At 39.1% G+C, this 23,701-nt stretch overlaps 1 protein-coding gene across 1 annotated transcript in view; it reads left to right on the top strand.

Moving 5' to 3' along the window:
• Nucleotides 1-2,666: 2,666 nt before the first annotated feature.
• The window catches only part of LOC141571778 (putative elongation factor 1-alpha-like 3), a 63,557-nt gene continuing 42,522 nt past the window's right edge, over nt 2,667-23,701 (top strand). The window contains 2 exon segments of the mRNA XM_074333919.1: nt 2,667-2,743; nt 11,401-11,629. Coding sequence (XP_074190020.1) covers nt 2,667-2,743; nt 11,401-11,629 — 306 coding nt within the window.

The raw sequence follows: 23,701 nt of genomic DNA, 5'->3' as shown, positions 1-23,701 counted from the left end.
AGCTTAGGACCCTTTTAAGGCTCGTGCGCTGCCTTGTCAATGAGCCAGTCTCCACACACAAGAGATGTAAACCTGTATCTCACACACAAGCTTGCAAGAACTTACACTGTCCGTTGGCCCCCAGCATTCACCTTCACTGCAGCATCCAAACATGGATATGGGGAATTTGTAATATGAGCTATAAAAAAGATAGGTTTGGGAGAATCTAGCAGAATCTTGGTTAATGAAGCAAAGAAAAAAATATCTATATTTTAAGCTGCTGAAAGAAAGGAGAAGTTTTAATGCTGTTTCAATCAAGTCTCTTGACACCATTTTCAGGAAAGTTTTTGTTTTCCCAGAAAATAAAACTTGGATGTAAGACTTCTGAAGAATTATTTTTGGGTTTTGTAGTTATGGAGGTAATATGTGAAATCTTTCAGAACAGATAAGGGCAATGCTTCCCATGCATAACACTTTTAATTAACTTTTTATTTTTGAACAAGGAAACACAAGATTATGGCTTACATCCTTATGGCATTGTGACAAAAATTCATCTCACGATGGATTATAGTGAAAAGAGATGATGAACACCAAGTAAGTATGTCTTTTCAGAACATCTAGTGTTTTATCTTTTTTTAAACACCATGTGACAATATGTATTAATGCCAACAGCACAGTATGACTATTCTTGGAGCTCCTAGAATGTTTTAATCACTTTGGCTGCTTTCAGAAATATTCAAGGAGAGGCAAAGTTACTACTTGTATCTTGGAAACCCCAGTAAGTTGAGATTCAGACACAACCAGGAATATATCTCATCCGATTTTGGGTGTATTCACTTCCTCGGGCCAGCAATCCTTTTCATACCCCAAATGCTTTGATCAGTCTCCTTGCCTTTGTTTTATTAACTCTTCTTTTTCATAGCATGGGCTTTGGGTCAGCTCCCCAGACTCGGGGGCTCAATTTCCAAATTGTAAAAGGAGGGTAATAGCACTTCCCGTTCCTTCAAAGACCATCATGCCTTGGGTTTAAACATCAGTACTCTTTTTCTGTGTAACTTTGTCTTTTTTATAATATATAGTTCACATCCAAATGTTTTTGAGCTTTAAATAAACAGAAACTGTCTTATTTTGTTTAGATATTCTTCATAATTCTGACACTAAGCCTTTGTCAGTTGTATGTGCTACAAAAATCTTCCTCTAGTCTGGGCGTGTCTCTCCTTTCTTCTTCATTAATGTGAATTAGTGCTTCCTTAACAGCCTGGCTCCTGCTCTCTCCTCCATGCACTTTACCTTCGCTACCCAGCATGAGGATATCCTCGGTGTGGCTGTGTGCTCAGCAGGGAGTGCAGATATTAGGTTCTATGTTAGAAATGCTGGGCAAATGCTCTGGGTATTTTCAACATATATGCATTTTAACATATGGGCATATGTGTAAACATGATTATGTATGCATATATGTACATGTCTACGTACAGAGGTTGCCAGAAAAATGTACACACATTTTAAGAAAGGAAAAAACTGTATTAAAATTGTAATAATATATACCAATAACAAAAGATGAACACAAGTCACGTTTGACTTCTGCAATTATAAGAGGTGCTCAAAGTGGTTACCATTAGCATCCAGACACTTCTGATTACGGTGAACTACTGCTTGAGCACAGATAGCATTTTTAAAAATATGTATACATTTTTGGCACCCCTGGTATATATGTGGTATGTATGTGTGTATAGATGTATAAACATGTGTGTGTGTGTGTGTGTGTGTGTTTGTGTGTGTATGTATGTGATGAAAGTGAGAGGAAGAGTGATAAAGTTTGCAATAGTTGCTCACTCAGGTATTCAGGAACATTAGGAAGTAGTTGTTCTAGATTTAAAAGGAAGAGAAATGTAAGTTCTCATCTCAAAGCTCATTTCTGGCACATGCTGCCGTTCTCTGGAGTACCTGATGGAACCCGAACTTGAACTTGGATATGGAACTGTTTAATCTTTTTCTTGATTTCCCCTAGAATTCTTGGGGCATACAGCAAAAAAGAGCTCCAAAATCCTTGCTTGGTTCTGTGGAATGTTGGTTTCTTTGCTAAAGTGAGGGAATCGCCACTTTAAAGGATGCATGGCTCATCCCATATCTCTGTCGAAAACATACAAGACTCCAAGTACAGCTGTAGTTACCTGGGCAGGTTTGGATTTCATAGGTTTGAGAAAATTTGTGGTTGAGACGTATTCAGTGCCTTGTGTGCATTAATGCTGTTCAATTCTGAGACGAGTACTTGAACGTATGCACCTTAATCCTCTCACCAATTCAGCCTTGGGTGATAAATTCATTCAGTTATGAATACATAAAGCCAATATGTGTTAGAAGTAAACATTTTGAAAACTGTTTGATATTTTATTCCATCCTTGCCTAACTCTACCAAATAATTTGTTTACAATTATAAAATACCTAGAAAACTCCAAACAAAAAAAATGCTTTCGAAATACAGGCTAGTAATGAGTTGTTGTTACTGAATTGAAGGCAGAGAATTAAAATGTATTTCATTCTTGTTATTATGGGTTTGGCTCTGTGATGGTCATTTTACAAAGGGTTGAAGTGGTAGGAATATAATTTAAAAGTATTTGATAGATTATTTTCTATCTAATGGATCTGAATTTGACAAGGGCCAAATGATCAGGTAGCTTTTAGCCACAATGAGTGTTGGACAGGTTCGCATTGCCCTTCTAGAGCGAGGAGGCCCAAGAATGGTGGAGGCTCAGATGGGCTCAGAGTGAGCCTTTGGAGGGAATTATATGCCCCATACCGGATTGCATGACTTGTCAGGGCATGCTGCCCCAGGAGGTGTGCTTGTGACTGACACTCAGAACCAGCACTGGGGAGAAGGAGGTTTTGATTACTGGTATCCTGGATTAAGGATCGTACAGGCACCCAAGTCTTCATGAGAGGAGCTCACAAATCACAGATTTGGTCCTATAAGGATGCATGGACAAGTGACTATGGCAGCAAGGCGTGTCACTGGATGGGATGCAGGATCTGAACAAACTCAGGCAGAAACCTGCCTGCCTGGTTCTCTTCTGTTCTTTTGTTCCAAACTGCTCAGCCAAAACACAGCATTATTTTTCATGCATGACATCTCTCAAGCTCTCAGAGGTTAGCAACCACAAGACCTGCATTTATTCAGTTTACTGGCAACAAGCCTAAATGATGTGAAAAAATATCCTGTGATGGTATTTTTCCCCCTGTAAATTCCATCTGCTACTTCCAAATACTCAGGAGGCTAATGTGATTGGAACCAACTGTCTCTCTTGCTCTTTTTCTTTGAAGTTGAAGCATGCTGTGTTCCATAAGCTCACTGGCGAACCATGGGTTTCTTCTGACTTGTTTACCTCTCAACCACAAGTTGCAGAACATTATAATGAAAAAAAAAAAATAACAAGAACAAAATTATGGTCAGGTCAAGCTACACTAGGAAGCTTGTTATTAGTAAAAGGAAATAGCTTTGCCACCAAAACAAACAAACCAAAAAAAAAGAGCAAATATTTTCCAAAGTACTTGATACAAATTCTAACTGAACTAGATTGATGGACAACTTGGCCTGCATAAAAGTTAACTCAGAAATTTGTCATATTTGGTTTCGTTGGCAGGACGATGATGTGTAGGACTACAATGGTTCCTTACACCATTCTCTAAATATTAGGAACACTTCCCGCCCCACACCTTACAGTTACAAATGTAGTACTGTCACCGAGGCCTCTGAAACACGGTGGTGGCTCCAAGCTATGCAGACTGACAGCACATGTGGAGCCAGCCTCAAGGGTTCCTGGAGGATGGACATGTACTTCGTTCTTGGGGTCAACTGATGACGTCAATCTGTTCTCCCATTGTGCTTATCCCCAGCTGCCTTGCTAGGGACCCATATCAGCACATAGCTCCTAACAGACGAAGTGCTAGTTAAACAGCAACTTGACAGTCACACCATCAGCTTTGTTCCGAAAATGAGCTCCTAGAAGCCATGCCCCAACCTTTGTACTGGGGACCAGTCTTATAGCAGCCGGACCCCACCCACCTGTGAGCCCTGGGTACACGTAGAGATTGTTCAGGACACTAATGTGGGTGCAGGGTTTCCCTGGCACCCTGGGGCCACGCGTGTCAGAGAGGCTGGCCTCATTCTGCTCCCTCAGCACCAACTTCTCAGAGGAGAGGGATGACTAATGACACATAAAGTAGCCTATGAGCAGACATGGCCCTTTTAACCAACATTCCACAGTCACTGGCTTAAATCTGTTCAATGTGCTGTGATTGGTCTCCACTCACTTCTCACAAAGCCAGAGAAACATTTCAGGGTATGCACATGAAATACACTCACCAGCCTCCAACTCAGGTTTATTTTGGGGCAAGAATTTCCAGTTTCCAAAAGCTATCCACTAGTAGGGACGGGAATCCCCATGTTCTGCACCTGATTGTGTACTCAGTACAATCAGCAAAGAAACTGAAGGAAAATGTGGTAGGTGTGAGGAAACAGAGATATTTGCAGGTTCAAAAAGCTGACACATTGTCAACCAGTTATGTTGACTATATTTCAGACTGAGAAGTGTATTCTGCTTTGCTCCCAAAAATGCAGAACAAGTCGGGTAGTCTTGTCATTGCAACAAGTCAAAAAACAGCAAATATATTTAGTTTGTCAATATTCCATATTTAATTGGCTAAAAGCAGCATCTTGCTTCTATATCTCCTTTTGTGGGGTTAACCATCAGCAGCTTCAGTGGAGGGTTAGGCCACAGGGCTCTGGATGGGGGAGCACAGCTTGTGTTCACACAGAGAGGCTCTGGGCCCAGAAGCCACTGAGAGCTGCAGAGTCTCACGCTTTCGGTGTTGGTGCCTGTAGTTCAGGCTGCTTCTCATACTCTACACGCCTGCCCTCTCCCCTCAGACCCTAGAAGCAACACACAGGTCCCAGACACACAGATGTGCCCTGAGCACACACCACAAAGTGGTACAACTCCAAGAACAATGAAAAAATTGCTGCCTAAATTGATACTTTGTTGCAATAACCAACATAGCCGCCTGCTAAGGCTATGTCTTCAGAAAGCAATCTGTTTGCAAACAAACATGCACCTTTTTAAGAAACCAAAATCAACAACAACAACAAAAAATCTCCAGAAAACAAAAATACAAAAACCCACAGTATTGTATCATTTTCCCTAAAAGACAGGAACAAAAAATACACTTTCTCTGGGGAATGAGGTCACTGATATGTTCATAAGGAAATTGTTTCTGTTCCTAGTGGGGTTTATGAGCAGAGCTCTCTCTATTTTGACCTCAAAGCTGATAGTTTAATGAGAGTCATTTTTAACACAGAATAGCATTTTTACTGGAATAGCCAGTTGGCTGGGAAGCTTACATTAGTAATGTCATGCATATATTATTTTATTTACAGCAAAAAACGTACATAGTAATATTTACCAATTAAGGGAGCAAGGATTTAATAAACACATAAATGTTCTTTGAAAATATGATTAAATGAGATGGAGTACTTAAATTTGTATGAGCAATTGACTGAAATATAATAAGAATTAAAAGTGCCTTTATAAATACACAGACTGCAGACGGAAGCCCCAGAGAAGCCATCAGATCTAAGGTCTGTTTCAAATGAAATAGAGTATTGGAAAATGTCACAACATCATTTTATTAGACAGATATTCAGGGGTTTTAACAATATTAAATCTACTACAGAGCTCCTTTATGAAAAGATCTTTCATCTGACAGCCTTTAAAAATCCTAGTAAGTGTAATTGAAAACGTTTAGCCTATATCTAAAATAAATGTGTGACTGTTTGGGGCTATATATCTTCAATAACTAGCTAGGAAGCAAATCCTTTCTGTCTCTGGTATAGGGACACAAACACATATCAGAGCACGTGCACCTGTGGGATGTGTGACTTGTAGAAACTCCCCTTAAGATGGTGTCATGATGGGTGTCATGCGGGGTCTCAGCTCCCGCTCTCCACATAAGAACGCAGGATATGGTGAGGCCAAAAAGGAGCCATAGATAGGGGAGTCATACTACTATAGTCTCCCTGGCGACTGGGTTGGAGACACAGGAAGCAGGAGCCACAGGATCCGCAACCCATGTCCACTTCTCTCTGCCAACCAACCTCACTTGCTACCTACAATCTTCCATGCTAACTGCAATCTGTTCTTGCTGGCTTAGCCACCATCTTCTTGCTAGCCCCCATTTTCTGCTAGCATAGCCAGCAGTGGCCAATGGCTCACTGGTTACAGCTGACGGCCAACTAGCCACAGCTGATGGGCATCCAATCACAATTGATGGCCATTTACTACCTGAGCCCCCACCTTTCCACATGAGGCCAAGAGCCTGGAAACTGCACTCCTGGCTCTGTCCCCCCAGATGGCCATGCATGTGCTAAGGGTAACTGACTGTAAGACCATCCCTCTTTAAATTATGTGCAAAGCTTTAAATCTATGTGCATTCTTCAGAGAAGAAAGTTCATAGCTTTAACCAAACTGTCAAAAGGTTCAAAATCTCTCACAAAAATTAAGAAAAAAATGCTGTTTGATTTTTGAGGATGTGAGCTTATCAGTGACAGAGATTTTGTTTTATTCATTGGTGCACCTCTTGTGCCTGACAAAAGGCTGAGCAGCAGTAGAGTCTATGATGGTTAGTTGTATGTGTCAATGTAGCTGGGCTATGGTGCCCAGATATTTGGCCAAACATTATTCTGGATGTTTCTGTGAGGGTGGGTTTTGAATGAGATTAACATTGAAATTGGTAGACTTTGAATAAAGTAGAGGGTTGTCCATAATGTGAGTGGGCCTCACCCAAGTATAATAGTTGAAGGCCTGAAGAGAACAGAAGGCTGACCTCCCAGAGCAAGAAGAGATTCTGCAGGCAGACAGCATTCAGACTTGAACTACAACAGAGTCTCCTCCCCAGGTTTACAGCCTGTCAGTCCACCCCACAGCCTCCACACTTCCATAAGCCAATTCCTTAAAATAAATGTCTCTCTGCCAGGTTGGACAATTAAGTTTGCAAACTCATCTTAGAAAAAGTGCTACATGCCTGATTGCTGAATATCACTATGGTCACCTTCGAAATATTCCGCTTAGGAAGCTGTGCACTGATGCCAGCACCTAGTCCACACTTCAAAGCAATTCTGGAACTCTTTTTCTGGAATGGCCATCAGAGCTGTCGTCGTATTACCCTTGATGTCCTGAATGTCATCAAAATGTATTCCTTTCATTATTTCCTTTGTCTTCGGGTAAAGAAAGAAGACATTGGGGGCCAGATCAGGTGAGTAGGGAGGGTGTTACATTACAGTTATTTGTTTACTGGCTAAAATCTCCCTCACAGACAGTGCCGTGTGAGCTGGTGCATTGTCGTGATGCAAGAGCCATTCATTGTTGGCGAAAAGTTCAGGTCGTCTAACTTTTCAGGAAGCCTTTTCAGCCATTCCAAATAGTAAACTTGGTTAACTCTTTGTCCAGTTGGTAAAAATTCATAATGAATAATTCCTCTTATATCAAAAAAACATTAGCAACATTATTGCAACAAGTTCACAAACTTAATTGTCAGACTATATATATATATATATATATATATATATATATATATATATATATATCCTGTTTTTTCTGTTTCTCTGGAGAACCCTGGACCAATACAGAGTCTCCTGAGATGTTTGTTAATTTCAGAGAATATCCCAAGGCTGAGGACAATTTCAAAGACAAATATATAGGGCTGGAATTGGAAGGATTCTTCCTAGGGCAGAGTGATAAAAATATTTTGAAATAGAGACATCATTTTTGAATATGTATTTTTACTTCTTAATCTAAAATCGTTAAGAGACAGAAACAAAGACACCACAGTTCCTCTTCTGTCGCTGTTGTTGTTATTATTATTATTATTATTATTATCACCAGCACTAGGTCAGTTCTGACCCCTTCCATAGGCTGCCTTTATTAGATATGTAAAGTGAATAGTCAATATACTATTTTGAGTGACTTGGAAGACACAGAAACTTAAGTAAAAGGAAATTCATTGTAATGACACTGACATTCATTGAATTCTAGTATTATTGTGGGTGCTTCTATACTCTTTCCATGCTATAACTCAGGGGCTGGGCATTTTTTTCTGTAAGCCCCCAATTGTAAATATTTTTGGCTTTGTAGCCATGTACAGTCTCTGTTGCTGCCGCAGTTGCTTCTTCTTTCTGCCTCCCCAACCCTCCCTTCTTCCCTGTCCCTATTTTAATTCAATTGACCCTCATATTCACCTTAATGGTCCTATTGTTTTCTCCATTTTAAAATGGAGACATTAAGACTTAGAGATATTACATAACTTGCCTGAAGTCACACCACAGATTAAGAATTGGAAGCAGGCAGTTTGATTTTAAAGCAGTAGTTCTCAAAGTGTGGTTCCCAAACCAGCATCACCTGGGAGCTTGTTAGAAATGGAAGTTGTTGGGCTCTATCAGGAGCTACTGGGTCAAAAATGACAGGGGTGGGACCAGCAATGAACATTTTGAGAAACCCTCTAGGTGAAATTGGTACCCTGACCAACTGCTACTCTATCACTTGGGAGGGAAAGTGTTAGAAATGCAGACTAGGGGCTGTACTGCGGACCCACCAAGTCAGACTCTGGTGCCCCTGTGACTGGGATGCACACCCAGGCAGGGAAACTGCTCTGCTCTAGAGGCTGGGCTCTAAACCACTGATGCTGTTGTACCTGAGGGAGGGCTGAGCTCTACTCTAGCCTTTTCCTTCTATCTGCTTAGTAACCATACCCTGTTCCTAAATAGAACCGTGATCATGTTTTACACTTCACGTCACTGACTCATGTATTCCTAATTTTCACATTTTATTAAATGACAATCAATTATAAAGCTTTACTTTTTCCAGTTGGATTATGGAACATTATGTTTGGGAGCAAGATCAGGGACGTTGGAACTATTGAAAAATTCACTACTATGCCTGCTTCCCACTAGATGACGATACTCACTTTCGATTTAGAAATTCTTATCTGCTCACTGAAAATTGTTGCATTACCACGTTAGCTTATCATTTGTATGTATATATATTGTATGTATATATATTCATTTCAGTTTATGCTAATTGCTTTGATCTAGTTGCTACAAAATGATACAGTTTCAAGGAAAAAGGCCTAAAAATAATTTCTCATGTACATTTGTATAATGTTGTCTTTGAATAAGCAAGGTTAAAAATGATATCCCTGAGGTTTCTTGTTCTGTGCAACTCTGTAAGGAAACCTTCATGTTTTGTCAATGAAGCTGTACCTTAGGCCATCTCAGTGATGAGTTCTGGGGAAAGCCTAAATGAGAAAAGAGAAGAAGGTAAAGCTGTGGGCAGAAAAAACAGATGAAACGCCCCAATAAATGAAAGAAACCACACTAACACATGGACAAGCTCAGTCATGAACTCTGTGATTTAGATCATGTTTCACTCATTCACTTTTCATTTAATAAGCTAAGCACTACACTGACTCATCAGACATTACTATCTAGTGGTTTAATCACGTTTAAAGACATATTTCTGAATTATTTTACTTTACAGGAATTCAGTACACCTTAGAACATGAGCCAAAGAGAGTAAAGCCATAATTCCTTATGATTTCTTCAAGAAGTTTCTAGGAAGAAACAGATGACCCAGAATTGCTTTGAAAACCTTCTTCCTTAAACCATTGTTAATTTCCCAATATTTGTCAAGGAATCGAGCTGAATTAATTACCTTACGTCTAAGGAAACAATCCATCCCATTTATTTTTCTTATTTCTGAAATAACCAGCTTCAAATGGGTTAGCCAATAATTATACAAGTTAGATAACACTATGAACATTCTACTAGCTACACAGGCTTAAAATATATTTTATATCTACCTCTTCTGTCATCTGCCATCACTAATCCAGCAATAAGCCACTTTGATTTCCACTTAAGTTAGCCATCTGTCATATCTACCCCAACTCCCCGTTTGTATTTCTACCACCTTACCACAGCTCCTTCTTAATGTTCTCCACATCCTTTGTCTCACCCTAATCCGAAACCCATAGTCTACATTTTCTTCTAAACAGAACACCTAATTGCTTCTCCTCTGTTCGAGATCAATAAACGCAATGCTATTTCTATAATGGTAATTTATATCAGCTTTGAACTGGTTCACTCTTTTCAACTTTTTCATGTAACATGAGTCTTAGGTTTTCTTTCCTGCTTCTTGAGCAAGCTAAGATCATACTCTTTTCCTTGTTTATTCTTAAGTTGTCCTTCATGTCAAGGGACATTCTCACCTTCTCCAGTTTTTCAAATTTTCTCTCTCTCGAGACCCATCTCAAATCATATCTCCTCAACTAATACTTTCTTAACAAACTTAGTCAATATTAATATCTTCCTCTTTTTAACATAACCAACATTTATCATTTGTAATACCATTTAAAAAGTTGATTATATTCAATATAAAATGTTGTTTCATTGTTGCACATATGTGACTTTATGACTATAGCGCCTTAAGGTAAGAAGAGTCTTATTTGTTGCTTTGTGGACTTAGCAACCTTGAGTAAGGTGAACTGTGTGCTGGACAAGTCCTCAATACCAAACACTCAAGAAATTAACCCACTCAACAAGTATTTGTTTCCTACTATGATCTAGTTATATTTGAAGTGAATCAAAACCAGTGTGTAACTTGAGGGGTCTTCCAGATTGTGGCATTTTCTCCCTTGTTTTTGATAACCTTGACAGTTTTGAAGAGGTCAGTTGTTTTGAGAATGCCCCTCCATTGGGATTTTTCTGATGTCTTTCTCATCATTAGAGTGATTATGTATTTTTTGAGGCAAGATCGCAGGTGTAAAGTACCATTTTCATCACATTATATCAAAGGTACATGCTACCAACATGAGTTATCACTACAATTTCACCTGGGAAAAAACAAACAAACAAAAAAAACCCCTAAAGGCTGTCTGAGCAATGCCAACACATCAGACAAAGGAGAAGAAAACCACATCGAAGTGAGTAGAAGAAGCTGGGACACAATCTCACCATAATCCCCACCCCTGGTGGGTAACCCACAATTGAAAGGAATTCAGATTCCAGAGCTTCACCCCGAGGAATGAAGGATTAAAACCCCACATTGGGCACTGAAATTTTTAAGACCTGCACCTGAGAGACAAGCCCCCAAAATATCCAGCTTTGAAAACCAATGGGACCTGTGTACAAGAGACCAACAAGACTGTAGAGATCTGATGAACAGCTCTCAAAGGGCGCCCGCACTCAGGCACACCCACCCCGGGGCCAAGCACAGAGGAGGCTGGTTGAGCTCAGACTTCAAGGGAAAGAGGCTCTTTTGTGTACATTAACTGGTGGCCAGGCATTTAATTTAACAAACACATCTAATTCCCTACTAGAACACTTTCTAGGGACAGAGACTGGCAGGTTCCATCTTTGCGTTCATTCTCTGCCACGCTCCAGAGCACCAGTATCTCTCAGAGGGAACTTGCACAAGCATCTGGTGCCCTGGTTATTGCAGCTAATGCCCACAGTGCACCCCCTTATTGCCTGACTCTGGAGGGCAGGGATACTTGTGTGCCTGGGTCCCATGGGACTGTAACAATTGAAGAGACAGTTCTTGGCAGGGTACCACCACAGGGCTGCACAAACAGGAGACAGAAACCCTCAGTCTTTCTCTGAAAGAGTCGTATATGCTTGTCCAGGGACTTTGGCCTGAGGGGCAGGCCTCTGGTTTGACATACATTTAATGGCTTAAGAGATAATTTCAGGAAACAGAGGTTGGTTGACACAATCCTCGCTCTCTCCCTTTGCCTCGGCCCAGCTTGCTAGTAGTCTCTCCCAGAAAGGAGCTCACCCCTTTTTGGGACCCAAATTTTTGCAGCTGTTTTCAGGGGACACCTCTACATGGCCTGGCTCTGGTGGTGATAGTAGCTTATGCTGGCAGGTCCCACAGGACTATAATCAATGTAAAAAGAATTTTTAAATAGCTACCACCCTCAGGGCACAGCTGGAGGCAACAGACTCAGGAGGTAAGTTTTTCTGGGGAGAAAGCTTATTAGCGAATCATTATGGCTGCAGCCTGAGGGGTGGGCTTCTAATTAAACATACATCTAAGGGCTGACTGTAATCCTCTCCAGAGACCTGAGATGGCAGCAGCTATCTTTATACTCTCTCTCCCCTGTACTCCAGAGCACCAGTATCTCCTAGAGGTAAGCTCTTACACACATCTGGTGTCCGGGTTTTAACATCTTATGCTCTGGTTTTTGTGGCAGCCACCCAAGGGAAGTCCCTGGACCGCCTACCTCTGGTGGCCAGGAGAGCTTGCACTCCTGGGTCCCACATGACAGTAACAATTGGGGGGAACAGTTTTAGGAAGGCTACCACCCCAAGGACTGCACAGACATAGACTGAAGCACACCCTCAGTCTTTCTGTGGAAGAGCCCAATTTGCTTGACCTAGAGCTTTGGCCAGAGGGGCAGGCATCAGGTTTAGCACACACCTAGAGGGCTATAGAAGTACATTTAAGGAACATCGGCTAGTGGATGCTGTCTTTGCATTCTTTGTCTGCCTCACTACAACTCACTGGTGTCTCCCAGAAAAGAGCTTATATACTTGTCTGGAGCTGTGAGTTTTGTGACTGTCTCCTAGGGAACACCTCCAGATCACCTGGCTCAGGTGGCAAGCAGGGCTTATGCTTACAGTCCCATAGGACTGTATATATTTTCATACTTCAACAGCTACAGCCTGGATGCCTGGCTTCCAATGAGCCTAAATCTAGGTGATGACTGAGATGCTCCCTTTTGGAACACTGGCATGTCTTCACACACTCTCAAATACTGGGAGCTGTTAAAAACATAATAGGCTGCTTGGACAATCACAAAGGTTTGAAAAACAACCAAGAGCTAGGGCAGGGGTGACTGACAAGTTTCATCTCTTACATGAAGCCACTACGTCAAGACTAGAAAGTGTACTGGTATAGAATTAACCCCCAGTCATTCGCAGAAGATGAAAGAATTCACAAGACTCAAACAGTAGGAAATCAAGGAAAGGGTTTATTAAAATTAGGAAGCCAGTGGCTGCTAGGTAGTAAGGAGAGAAATACAAGGGTGTGGGTGGGGGCTGCTGGGGGCAGAGTCTCAGAATGGACAGCTGCACCCAACTTTAGGTTAGCTTTTTCCTTATATAGGAAAGGGGGAGTCAGTCAGGCAGGTCTGAGGGCTGACATTGCTTCGTGGGGTCTGGTCCATTTTAAGATAATATTATCTCCGACTCCAGATTCAGACTCACCACTACAGCCTGGGGCTCTATGCATCACCAGTAAAAATTGCAAAGGAGTTGCAAATTGGATTCCTGTGTCTGGATGCCTAAGGATTAAAAAATTGCTCTTTTCAGGTTAGGATTCTGTTAATTAAAAGTATTAATAAGGTATGGATAGTCTTGAGAAAGGGAACAGAACAGAGTTCTTCAGTTAATCAGTGAGGGGAGAAACAAAGAGAAAACAGGTGAATATCAGGGTGGATCAAACTGCAAACGATGTCTAATTACAGGTGGCTGGATAGCGAGCTATGCGGTGAGTCAAGCTGCAAATGAGCTAAGTTTAACTGCATTATTGATTTCCTGAATTTCACTCTTACAGAGGTAGTATTTTCATCTGCTGTATTAAAAACTAACACAGAGAGATAAGCAAACTAAGAAATAGAGGAATATATTCCAAACAAACAACAAAAAAAGTTAAACCTCAGAACAAAATCTTAATGAAACGGAAATAACTAATTTACCAGATAAAGAGATCAAAATAACCATAAAGTGACTCACTGAAATCCAGAGAAGAGTGGATAAAAACAATGAGAACTTCAAGAAAGTAGACACACAAAAGAAAGAAATCTAAGCATACAACCAAAGAAAATTATCAGGAAAAAAAACGTCATCAAAATGGCGGTGTGAGGTGAGCTTCTGTAAAGCTCCCCTGGAATTTACAATGAATCAAACAACAAAAACTCCACAAAGGACTCCCTGCACAGCAGACAGGCAAGACGAAGAGGCCCACTACTGAATCACCTACAGGTGGGAGATTCGTGCGAGTGGCGGGAGGAGGAAAGGGAGAAGTGCGGAGAAGGAGCCGAGCGGGTGCAGGACGCAGACCTAGCTCAGTGTGCCGAGCTCGCTGCTTCCCGGAACCACCGCAGCTGCGGGAGAGGAAAGAACTCGGACTGCTAGGGCTCCGCCAGGGCTCCACAGGGCTGAGGGGGCAGCATATAACATGGCTGAACCCAACACTCACGGCAGAGACCTCGGAGAAAAGACTGAGGGAAGAAGGCTGAAAACGGTGATTTAAGCCCTCACTGCTGAGCAGAGAACGGAAGCCTTAGGCACTGAGACTAGCCACCCCCTCCCTCCCCTCCCAGAGCTCGCCCCGCCCCCACTTGCCCGGTGCTAGAAGCGAAACAGTAGCAGTGTCAGATCAAAAGAACAGAATATTTGAAGTTCTGAGAACTGTGGACCGCAGACACAGATTCGAAGCCCAACTAGTTTCAGCAAAGGGGAGGGAGCTGTGGAAGCAGGACCAGCTGTGGTGGTGCTGGCCGCCATTGCTCTGGGCCACCTCTCACAACTCACCCCGCCCCTGACCCCACCTATCTGGGCGGATCCCTGCAGGAGTAAACAGAGCTGCTGAAACACACAGGCTCTGAATCTGGTGCAGGGAGAGCTTTGGAACTTCAAAAACTCTCCGCATACCCACACAGACACTGCACCTGTGACCCAGGTGAACTATTAACAGAGGAGAAGCCCATCTCCCAGGGAATCCCCCCATTGTGTGAAAAGCTGGAATAGTGCAGAAAAAACATAGCACTACCATGTGCGAGAGGAAAAAAAATGCTGCAGTCAGAGAAAAAAATAAAACATTCAACCAACAAGTACTGGAAAACAAAAGAAAGACCTCTTCCTATCAACCTGTTGCAGAAGCCACTCCTGTAGATGTCTAGGAAGAGAAATAGTAAATCAGTAATTGCCCTGAATAACCAAGGCTACAAGACAGCTCAGAAAGAAAGTGAAAAGTCTCCAGAAAAGGAACTTAAAGATACGGAAATATGACTTAAATGACAGAGAACTCAAGATTGCAGTTCTGAAAAAACTCAACAAGATTCAAGAAAACACAGAAAAGCAGTTTAATGAACTCAGAAACACAATCAAAGAACAGCATGAGAATTTTACGAAAGAGATTGAAATTTTAAAAAAGAACCAAAAAGAATTTCTTGAGATTAAGAACTCAATAGAAGAAATTAAGAATGAAATAACCAGCTTAGGTAGCAGAGTTGACCAGATGGAGCAAAGAATCAGTGACATCGAAGATAGAAACCTGGAAATTACACAGATGGAAGAAGAAAGAGACTTGAGACTTCAAAGAAATGAAAGAATTCTACAAGAACTTTCTGACTCCATCAGGAAGAGCAATATAAGAATAACGGGCATACCAGAAGGAGAAGAAAGAAGAAGGGAACAGAGAATATGTTCAAACAAATTGTCGATGAGAACTTCACAAACTTATGGACAGAACTGGAACCTCGAATCCAAGAAGTAAATAGAACAGCTAATTGCCTCAATCCCAACAGGCCTTCTCCAAGGCACATTGTATTGAAGCTGTCTAAAATCAATGACAAAGAAAGAATCCTCAAGGCAGACAGGGAAAAGAAGACGGTAACTTACAAAGGAAAACCCATTAGATTATCATCAGATTTTCCAGCAGAAACTCTACAAGCCAGGAGGTAGTGGAACAAAACAAAAACAACAACAAAAAAAAACAGACCCATCTATATGTAGCCTACATGAGACTCACTTCAGATGTACAGACACACACAGACTGAAAGAGAAGAAATGGAAAAAAATATTTCATGTAAATGAAAAAATAGGCTTTAATACAAAAACTATAATAAGAGACCAAAAAGGATATTATATAATGATAAAGGGGCCAATATTACAAGAATATATAACATTTGTAAATATTTAGGCACACAAGATAGGATCACCTAAATATATAAAGCAAATATTAACAAACCTAAAGGGAAAAATTGACAGCAATGCAACGACAGTAGGGACTTTAATACCTCATTTACCTCAATTGAAAAATCATCTAAACAGAAAATCAATAAAGAAACAACAGCCTCAAATGACATGTTGTAGCATATGAACTTAATAGATATATGCAGAACATTCCATTCAAAAGCAACAGCATACATGTTCTTCTCAAGCATACATAGAACAATCTCCAGGATAGATCATATGTTAGGCCACAAAACAAATCTAAATAAATTGAGCAGGATCGAAATCATATTAAGTATCTTTTTCAACCACAATGGCATAACTGGAAATCAATTAAAAGAAAATTGGAAAAATCACAAACATGTAAAGATTTAACTACATGCTACTGAACAACCAATGGGTCAAAGAGGAAATCAAAGAAATGCTTTTAGATAAATAAAAATCGAAATATAGTATACCAAAATTATAAAATGCAGTTTATGCAGTTCCAAGAGAAAAGTTCATAGTGATAAATGCCTACATCAAGAAACTTGAAAATTTCAAATAAGTCTCCTAACTTTACTCCTTAAGGAACTAGAAAAGGTACAAATGATGCTCAGAGGTAATAGAAGAAAGGAAATACAAAGGTCAGAGCAAAAGTAAATAAAATACAGACTAAAAACACAATAGAAAAGATGAATGAAGCTAGGAACTGGTCCCTTGAAAAGATAAAATTGACCTTATCTTTAGCTAGACTCAACAAGAAAAAAAGAGAGAGGACTCAAATAAATAAAATAAAAAATGGAGGAGAAGTTTCAATTCATACCTCAGAAATACAAAGGATCATAAGAGACTACTGTAAATAATTATACAACCCAAAATTTAGTGCTCTAGAATTACTAGAAATATACAAGTTATCAATAATTAATTATGGAATAATAGATAATGTGAACAAACCAATTACTGTTAAGGAAGTTGAGTCAGTAATGCAAAACTCCCAACCAAGTCCAGGACCAGATGGTTTCACTGGTGAATTCTACCAACATTAATAGAAGAATTAATACTAATCCATGTCAAACCTTCCAAAAACTAGAAGAGGGACGAACTCTTCCAAATGCATTTTAAGAGGCCAGAATTACCCTGATACCAAAATCAAACAAGGATGCCACAAGAAAAGAAACTTGCAGGCTAATATCCCTGGTGGACATATGAGGTTGGACAAGTAAGTTTGTGAACTTGTTGCAATGATCTTGCTAACCTGTTTTGATATCAGAGGGATTATTCATTATGATTTTGTACCAACTGGACAAACAGTTAACCGAGTTTACTATTTGGAAGTGCTGAAAAGACTGCGTGAAAAAGTTAGATGACCTGAACTTTTCATGAACAATTCATGGCGCTTGCATCACGACAATGCACCAGCTCACATGGCACTCTCTGTGAGGGAGTTTTTAGCCAGTAAACAAATCACTGTATTGGAACACCCTCCCTACTCACCTGATGTGACCCCCCAATGACTTCTTTCTTTACCTGAAGATAAAGGAAATATTGAAAGGAAGACATTTTGATGACATTCAGGACATCAAGGGTAATACAACAGCTCTGATGGCCATTCCAAGAAAACAAATTCTACAATTGCTTTGAAGGGTAGACTAGGCGCTGGTGTTGGTGCATAGCTTCCCCAAGGGGAGTACTTTGAAGGTGACTGTGGTGATATTCAGCAATGAGGTATGTAGTATTTTTTTTTTTTTTGGATGAGTTCACGATCTTAATTGTCTGACTTCGTAGATGCAAAAATTCTCAACAAAGTATTAGCAAACCAAATTCAACAATAATTAAAAATGTGTATGGTCATACACAATCATCAAGTGGAATTATGCCAGGAAGGTGAAGCTAGTTCAATATCTGTAAATCAATCAATGTTATACACATTAACAAAATAAAAGATGAAAATCATATGGCCATCTCAATAGATGCAGAAAAAGCAATTTATAAAATTCAATACTCATTTAGGATAAAAAACTCTCATCAATGTGGCTAAAGGAACATACGTCAACATAATAAAGTTCATATATAACAAGCCTACAGCTAATAGCATATTCAATGGTAAAAAAACTGAAATATTTTCCTCTAGGATTAGAATCAAGATAGTGATGCCCACTTGCACCACTTTTATTCAGCACAGTATTGGAAGTCCTACTCAGAGTAAGTAGGTAAGAAAAAGAAATAAAAGATCCAAGTTGGAAAGGAGAAAGGTATAACTATCACTATTTATAGATGACATAATATTATATATACACATGAAAAACTTGTTAAGACTAATAAAAGAATTCAGTAAAATGGAAGTATAGAAAATCAATATACAAAAATCTGTTGCATTTAAGAAATTATCAGAAAGAGAAATTTTTAAAATCCCATTTATAATCAAAAAGAATAAAATACATAAGAATAAATTTAACCCAAAATGTGAAAGACCTGTACACTAAAAAGTACAACACATTATTCAACTAAATTAAAGAAGACACAAAAGAATGGAAAGATATTCTGTGTTCATGGATTGGGAGAATTAAACTTGTTATGATGTCCATACCACCTAAAGTAATCTACAGGTTAAATGCAATCTATCAAAATTCAAGTGGCATTTTCACAGAAAATAGAATAAACAATCCTAAAATTTGTATGAAACCAAAGTAAGCTTAAGAAAGAAGAACAAAGCTGGAGGAATCAGGCTCCCTGATTGCAAAGCTAAACAGCATGGTATCCGCATAAAAGCAGACGCATGGAAAAATGGAACAAAATAGAGAGCCCAGAAATAAACCATATGTGGCATATGTGGAGAATTCATTTGGATCCAAAATATACAATAGGGAAAGGACATCCCTTCAATAAATGGTGTTGAGAAAACTGGAAAGCCACCTGCAAAAGAATGAAACAGGACCATCGTCTTACGCCATCCACAAAAATTTACTCAAAATGGATTAAATACTTGAACATGAGACGTGAAACCAGTAAATTCCAAGAAGGAAACAGGGGTAATCTCCTTGACATAGGTCTTAGCAATTATTTTTTAAATCTGACACTGAAAGTAAAAGCAACAAAAGCAAAAATAAACAAGTGGAACCACATCAGACTAAAAAGTTTCTACACAGCAAAGGAAACCATAAACAAATGAATGAGGGAAATATTTGCAAATCACATATATGACAAGGAGTTAATATCCAAAATATGTGAAGAACTCATACAACTTAATAACAAAACACAAACTATCCAATTAAAAAGGGGGCGTGTCAGTGGATCTGAATAAACATTTTTCCAATAAAATACATATAGATGGCCTAAGGTATATTAAAAGGTGCTCAACATCACTGATCATCATCAAAATACAAATTTAAAGCACAATGAGATATCACCTCACACCTGTTGGAAAGGCTGTTATCAAAAAGACACAAAATAACAAGTATCAGTCAGGATGTGGAGAAAAAGGAACCCATGCTCTTCTGGTGGGAATGCAAATTGGTGCAGCCACTATGGAAAACAGTATGGATGCTCCTCAAAAAGTTAAAAATAGAGCTACCATATGATCCAGCAATCCCACTTCTGGGGATTTATCTAAAGAAAATGAAAACACACTAATTTGAAAAGATATATGCACCCCTATGTTTATTGCAGTATTATTTATAATAGCCAAGATACAGAAACAACCTACGTGTCCATTGATGGATAAATGGATAAAGAAAATGTATATATACATACATATATATATATATATATATATATATATATATATATATATATATACACATACACACACACACACACCAGGGGTGCCAAAAAAATGTATACAAGTGTACATTTTTTATCAATGTTGCTCAAGCAGTAGTTTCCCATAATCAGAAGTGTTTGGACGCTGATGGTAACCACTTTGAGCTCCTCTTGTAATTGCAGAAGTCAAACGTGACTTGTACTCATTTTTTTTTTAGTAGTATATATTGAGTATTATATATATATTTTTTTTTAGTATTATAATTTTAATACAGTTTTTTTCTTTCTTAAAATGTGTATACATTTGTTTGGCACCCTCGGGGTGCGTGTGTGTGTGTGTGTGTGTGTGTGTGTATAAAATGAAAAGTTATTTAGTCATAAAACAGAATGGAATCTTGTCAATTGCAACAACATGGATGGATCTTGAGCTCATTATGCTAATTGAGTAAGTCAGACAGAGAAAGAAAAATGCCATAAATCTCACTTATATGTGGAATCTAAAATAAAATAAAAGGAAAACAAGAAAACAAGCTCATAGATACAGGGAGGATATTGGTGGTTTCCAGAGGTGGGGGTTGGGGGTGGAAGAAATGAGTAAAGGGGGTCAAAACGTAAAAACTTGTAGTTATAAAATAAAGTACTGAGAATGTAATGTACAGCAGTGTAACTATAATTAATAATACTTTATTACATATTTGAAAGTTGCTAAGAATGTAGAACTTAAAAGACTTAATCACAAGAAAAAGAAAATATGTAACTATAGTGCTAGTCTTGTATCCTCTGGGGGATACGTTTCAAGAACCCCCAGTGGATGTCTGCAACCACAAATAGTAACAAACCCAATATATACTATGTTTTTTACTATATATACACACATATGATAAAGTTTCGTTCATAAATTAGACACAGTAAGAGATTAAGAACAATAACTAATAATAAAATAGATCCATTATAACAATATACTATAATAAAAGTAATATGAATGTAGCCTCTCTCTCTCTCTCTCTCTCTCTGTCTCAATCTTTCTCTCTCTCTCAGATAAGCTGGACAAAGTGTTGATCCTGGAGAGAATGCAGGTCCTGCGGCCATTGGAGTAGGATGGCATGACATTTTACCACACGACTCAAAATGGCATGCAAATTTAAAACTTATAAATTGTTTATTTCTGAAATTTTCCATTCAATATTTTCAGACTGTGGTTGTCCACGGATAAATGAAACCATGGAAAGTAAAACTGCAAATAAGGGAGGAATTACTGTATGTAATGTGATGGATGTTAACTAGACGTATTGTGGTGATTATTTTGCAATTTATGAAATATTGAATCAGTATGTTTATACCTTAAACTAATATATGTTATATGTAAATTATACATCAATTAAGAATTAAAAATGGGGGCAGCCAGATGGCTCAGTTGGTTAGAGCACGAGCTCTCAACAACAAGGTTGCCCGTTCAATTTCCACATGGGATGGTGGGCTGGGAACCCTGCAACTAAAGATTGAAAATGGCAACTGGACTTTGAGCTGCTGCACCCTCCACAACTGTATGGAAGAACAACGTCTTGAAGCTGATGGGCCCTGGAGAAACACACTGTTCCCCAATAAAATGTATTTAAAAATAATTAAAAATAAAGAAAGGAAGGCAAACAGGGAATAAATCAATTATCAAAAGGCAAAATATAGATCTTTTCACTCTTTTTACTTCATGATGTAGAAAAAGCAAGCTCTTTCCTATTCCCCTCATAAATTTAGCAACAATATAAAAGATAACATAACTTCCAATAATTAAGAGAATGTATTAAATTAAAACTTTCTATCTTGATTAGGCTTCTTAGCCCTTACCTGCCTCTTGTCAGTATGTGATTTGGGACATTTTCCTGACGTCGGTTTTCCTATTACTGATTATTCAGGTAAAAACAGTGATGGGCGTCAATATGGTGGATGCATTGTGCGCAGTCCAGACCCTCCTCCTCCTGGAAGGGGTCACTGCTTCCCCCAGCTCAGGGGTTCTTTACAACTGGCAGCTTGCCTTTGGGCCTACTCTCACAGAAACTGCCTTTGACTAAGGAGCTGCCTCGCCCAAGGTCATGCCAAATTTGGGCAGCAGCCTGCATTCAATGTGCTTGATGTGAGGGTGTAAGGCCTGAGCCTCCTGCCCCAACGTAGGGCACCTCAGGGCTCCTTTCAGCTGCAGACCTCCCCATAGGATCGGCAGACACTTTCATGAGATGGCTTGTGGCAGGAATCTCAATGCTTTTCCACACACGCTGGTCTCCAGCACACTCACCATCAACTTCTTTCCTGCACACTGTGGTCAAGGCTGCTCTTCCAGGTGACTTGAAACACATACCACTGACTGAGAAATCAACTCCTATTGCTTTTCTATTGAGCTTATTTGTTTTAAGAACCAATTCTGGGTCACAGGTGAAAAATGGCAAGAGAGTGATACTTCTTAAAATCTTCACTGTATATCATGAAAAATGTTAATAATCATTTCTAGGTAGTTACCCTTGTTTTAATGTGCACATAATCTTGTGTGCCCCGGTCAGCACATACACCATGCTTGCTCAGTGTATGCAAATGTTGAAGGGCAGATGCTACAGTTCAGAGCTTACACATTCGTAGAGGTGTTGCCTGCAAAATATACTAGGTCTTTAAAGCAAGATTTTTTTTCCCTACAATTTTAAAAATTGGAAAGAACTTCAATGGAAAAAATGCTTTTAGTGCCTGGGAGACCAATGGTGATAAATGATTGTCTCATATTTCAGTGCTTTTTGCAAATATAGTTTGCTTAAAATGCATTGTAGGTGTCTTTCTTTTCTTCTTCTTCTCCTTTTTTATTTAATATAAAGGAAAATAACACTACCTGCATATACAGATATTGGAATATAAGTGACTATAAAATGTGTTCTATAGGAGAATCAGAAAAAATAAGTAAAGGAGCTGGGAAAGCTGTGGCCATTCTCCTGCTTTGAGAAAAAAAAAAATTGTGAGTAAATATTGTTGGATCAGATACTCATTCAACTTCTGAAATATTTTAATTCTTACATTCATCTTTTTCTCAACAAGTCCTGCTCATATATAGAAATAAAGAAAAAACACTAGATATTTTAGAGCTCAGAATTAGGAGAAACTCATTCAGCTTTGCTTTTTATCTCTAACACACGATCCTTCACCTGGGTCCACAATTCAGGGCATCTGTGAACTTGAACAGGGGGGAAAATTACACCTTTATTTTCACCATTTGTATATGAAATTGAGTGATTACAGCAATTACAAATGTGGGTAACAAATCACAGTAGGATTATGACAGATGTGACTTTGTCATCACTGGAAATCATAGATAATTTTTTATCACATTGTAGTTGCGGCAGATATCTCAAAATAGTTTTTCCACTCATCACCACTTTAAAATCACAGTCGTTCCTTAGCTCTCTGCTAGATCTTATTTATATTCATTAATAATGAAACATATATGTGCCCATCTGTTTTTTTTTAATATTTTAATAACATTTTACTGTATTTTTTTCTTATCCCATGTATTTTATTTTATTTATTTAAACACACACACACATGCTTAAGAGCATCTTACAGTGAATGTCGACTTTGGATCCAACTTCTTTGAAATATTTACACAGGGCTCTCAGTGTTCATGCTAAATTGCCTAATTTGTTAAGTATATTGAGTCAAACTACCAGTTTGCTTCTGCCCTGAATCAATCCCATAAAATTAATGGTACAGGCAAAACCTTTTTCTTTCTTTTTAATGTGGGTAGTAATCCCTCCCTGGTTATGGTTTTGGAAGAACTGAATAGAAGGGCATGCCTGAGAGCCTCCTTGGAGTCAAGTTTGGGGCCAGAGGAACGTGCTATGACCATATCAGAGTTTGTATCTGCTATGGGTTTGTACGGATAGTGTG

This window comes from Rhinolophus sinicus, linkage group LG05 (assembly GCF_036562045.2).
Source record: "Rhinolophus sinicus isolate RSC01 linkage group LG05, ASM3656204v1, whole genome shotgun sequence".
Classification (NCBI taxonomy): domain Eukaryota; kingdom Metazoa; phylum Chordata; class Mammalia; order Chiroptera; family Rhinolophidae; genus Rhinolophus; species Rhinolophus sinicus.
This window is presented reverse-complemented; position numbering and strand designations above follow the sequence as displayed.